The 4,001-nt window shown below is 35.5% G+C and overlaps 1 protein-coding gene across 6 annotated transcripts in view; it reads left to right on the top strand.

Annotated features, from left to right (window-relative positions):
* LOC107657067 (syntaphilin-like) overlaps positions 1-4,001 on the top strand; it is a 16,229-nt gene that overhangs the window by 7,056 nt on the left and 5,172 nt on the right. For 4 of the 6 annotated variants that reach the window (XM_016445078.1, XM_016445079.1, XM_016445081.1 and 1 more), the window contains exons 2-3: positions 428-564; positions 3,064-3,138. In XM_016445078.1, the coding sequence (XP_016300564.1) occupies positions 521-564; positions 3,064-3,138 (119 nt within the window). In that variant the 5' untranslated portion in view covers positions 428-520. The remainder of the gene's footprint in view (positions 1-427; positions 565-3,063; positions 3,139-4,001) is intronic. The other 2 variants (XM_016445082.1, XM_016445080.1) reach the window with 1 other exon arrangement.

The following is a 4,001-nucleotide window of genomic DNA, read 5'->3' as shown; positions in this document are numbered from 1 at the left end:
AGATTTGCATAACGCCGCCCAAATGTTCACGCAAAGAAAGAAGGCGTAACTTTTATTCTCGCTGTAGTGTTGTTGTTGCCGTGTGTGAAACTACTTTGTTTGGCCTTCAAAAAGAGGACAATATCTGCTTCGTCATGCCTAGAGCTGATCCGTGGATAGCTGGCCAATCAGAGCACACCTCGCTTTTCAGACCGATGAGCTTTGTAAAAATCGACATGTTTCAGAAAGGCGGGGCATAGAGGAGAAACAATAATGTACAGTATGTGGAAAATGTTTTTGGTTTTTTTCCATCTTAAACCGCATAAACACATTTCATTACACCAAATACACAAAATAATGTTCTTTTTAGCAACATCATATGACCCCTTTCAAATAATTTCCGCAAGTCAAACTGACGACATTGTCTATGTTCTTGTGTTTTATTCAGGCTGGCTGCAGCTGAGCTATTCATGCTGTGTTGACATGGAGGAAAAAAGATCCAGCTGAAGAAGGAGAAAGAAGGGAGAGGACTGCTGACTCCATGTCTTCACCTTCAAATAAAAGATCTGGCTCTGGATCACGCAAGTATGGCATCGTTTGTCTCTCTTGAAATCTTCTTTCTAACAGACATTCTTTTAAAACTTGCAGCTGTGTTGGTGCTTTGCTGTAATATCTAACCCTTCTAGCTGCTGTTTAACTCTTTTAATCACAGTAAGATCTCTGCTGCAGTTTAATGACCTTTTGAGCTTCAAGTGCTTCAATAATCCTTTCTCTCTTCCGATGCAGTCATTAATACATCAGCTGTTTAGCAATTTCAATTTCTCTCTCTGCTGTCAAGGCTTTTTCACCCTACAACTGCCAGGTTGTATAAAAACTACCTGAAGTGCCAGTTTAAATTATTTATAAGCACGTTAATATACTAGGATATTAAACACATACACACAAATGTACACTATCGTTCAAAAGTTTGGGGTTGGTACGATAAGTCTCTTATGCAAGGCTGCTTTTATTTAATTAAAATACTGTAAAACGGTAATATTGTGAAAAATATTTTTACATTTAAAAAAATAATGGTTTTAAATTTTCATGTATTTAAAAAATTTAATTCCTGAGAAGGCAAAGCTGAATTTTCAGCATCATTACTCCAGTCTTCAGTGTCACATGATCCTTCAGAAATCATTCTAATATACTGATTTGCTGCTCAAGAAACATTTCGTATTATTATCAGTGTTGAAACAGTTGTGCTGCTTAATATTTTTTGGAAACCGTGATTTGAAATACTGAAGATTTTTTTTGTAAAAATGTAAAAGTATTTAAAGATAAATTTTATGCATCCTTGTTAAATTAAAGCATTAATTTCTTTTTTTTTTTTAAAGGGCATATTATTAGGAAAGGCAGAAATGACTTCAAAACATATAGCAAGTTCCACCAGATTATAGAAGAAACATTTGTAAATCAGTGATTTAACAAGCACATGGATAAAGCAATATTTTTAATAAGCATATTATATATCTTCCACTTTTTAAAATGAAATATATAATGTTTTAAACCTGAGCGAGATTAGCATAAGCATGCTGTTGTCTCACTTACTCGCTTTTTACATATCGATTGCAGTAAAAAACATGTAATTGTATGAATCACGCTTGTATGAATTATACATTAAATTAAAAATAGTTAAATAGTAGGATAAATTTAATAGTTACGTCTAAAATTTCGTTTCCACACTTCCTGTTTAAGCCATACCCATATCCAATTCTGTCCAAATCACTGATCTATAATAGAGAACTGGATTGCTCGTGACGTCATAAAAGTGAAGTCGCCGCTTCGTGGTATTCCCCAGTATTCCCATACATTCTATTGAATTCATAGGAAATCGTAAAATTTTAATGAGAAAACATCACCTAACGAGTCAGCGTTTTTATATCGGAAGTATCCCTGTACATTCTTACAATGCAAACGTACTAAGCATGTAAATGGTTATTTGTTTAATGTCGGGAATTTCCCCTGCATATTAAAAAGTTACGTGTCCTATACATTACCATAGCGAACATTAGATGAACATGATGAACATCAGACGGACAAATCCACAACATATCCATGTCAAATGACAAAGTGATCATGAAATCTGAATAAATTTTTATGCTTTGTATTTATGAGTTAATTCACCTTGTACGTTCGTGGTTTATGTAATTGATGTTTTTTATTCGTACAGTAGGCTAACTGCAAATGTTTTTCTAACAATGATTTCGTTAACAGCATTCATTTTGAAGCAGGTAATGATGTAAACGTTGGTTAAATTAATAATTAACTAAACATACACATTATTCCTGGAAACTGTAATGCTAAAATGCCATAGAATTTGCACCATCTTGAGGAGTCTGAAAGAGATATTGCTCCCTCAGGACATAAAATAATACACACATCGTAACTTATTCAGAGAAATAACACTGACGTGCGTATGCTACGATTTAAAGACATGAAGCTTTTTTTCCAAGATGGTAAGCTTTGAATTTCAATACAATATGGAGCAATATAGTAGCAGGCTTGTATTGTAATATGTATTGTATATCCGAATCAATTCCAGATACTAAGACCAGATATTCATGTTTAATATTTCCTGCATAATTACGTACATAAAGAAATATATTTTGTGTTGGATCAGTCACCTGTGTCGGCAGTGTAAATGATTTCAATATATCGCTTGTCCTGCCCGAAAATACCATAAACATTGCAGATAACATCTGAAGTAAGAAGTTATTTACATACACATATCTTAAAAACTAATCCTGTGTTACTGATACTCTTCAAATAAGGGGTGATTTTAGGTCAGTGTTTTGGCTGACAGTCAATGGTGCTCTCTGCCGGTAGGGAATAGTAAGATGGCGGCTCGAACACTTCTGGTGGCTTCACCGCTGAATGGAAGTTTAGAGCGTGATGAGCAATCCAGTCATATATATAGATCAGAGGTCCAAATACAGATAATTATGTCATTTCAAAATATATACCAGTAGTTGCAATGAGTTTTAATGGTCATTTTGCAGTAGAGCCCAGCTCTGTGCCTCTTTCTCATCTCTGTTTCCTCAGATTCAACCTGCTGAAGGCCCTACAGCCTAAGCACCGCTTGCAACAAATGCTGTCGTCTCCCACTGCATCCCCTGTGTGAGACTCTGATTCAGTACCCTATAGTAGGGCATGACTGTAGTAGACAACACTGCTGCACTGGGCATTCACACGCTAATTTAAAACCAGCCCATTACCTGCAACCACTGATGCTGATGTTGAGGATCTGAGAGGGCAGATTACTCTAAACTCACTGGTCTTTGACAGAGGCTCAGAGAAAGTGCAAATGGATCAGTTAATGATCTGTAAATCTGTTCCATGAGAAGCCATTTTGGCTCTGATTGAATTGATTATCTGTGAGACCGACAATTATTGTGATATTTTGACAATGATTCAAATGAGTGTGTGGCAATTCAGTGCACATATTCACTACACATTACCCAACTTTCCCTCAATTAGTCCATATCACTGAAAACATAATGGACGTACCTGGTCTGTCCAACTACCCTGGCTGCTTTTCACTTTCTCCCTTCTTTTCCTTGCTATCAGTACTGATAGCAGAGTCCTCTTTTTTTCTCTCTCTCACTCCTCAAGCACGCTTTGTTTGTTTCGGCTCTTTCACTTTGCTTCTATTTTCTCTGTTTGCTCTCACCTTAACCATGACCTTGGCTTGCTTTCATGGTTAGGTAGTTCAGCAAACCTCTTATAGCCCACCAATGGTGGTCCTGGTGGACAGTAGTTATAGTGGCTTGTCATTGAAAATGTGCTGTTTTGATTGGTTTATTTTTATGTAACATGTCGAGCTGAGAATTATATTTGGACCAGTGTTATTTTAGTATTGTTTATATACTATTATAATGTTTATTAATGCTTTAGATTTTACTTTTATTTTCAGTTTTCATTTAAATTTTAAGTTTAAGTAATTTTATGTGCTTGTCATTTTTATTAGTTTTTTCTGTTTA

The sequence above is a fragment of the Sinocyclocheilus anshuiensis genome, unplaced genomic scaffold (genome assembly GCF_001515605.1).
Source record: "Sinocyclocheilus anshuiensis isolate Anshui unplaced genomic scaffold, SAMN03320099.WGS_v1.1 scaffold1453, whole genome shotgun sequence".
In the NCBI taxonomy this organism is placed as follows: domain Eukaryota; kingdom Metazoa; phylum Chordata; class Actinopteri; order Cypriniformes; family Cyprinidae; genus Sinocyclocheilus; species Sinocyclocheilus anshuiensis.
Note: the sequence above shows the minus strand (reverse complement) of the source record. Positions and strands in the feature narration are given on the sequence as shown.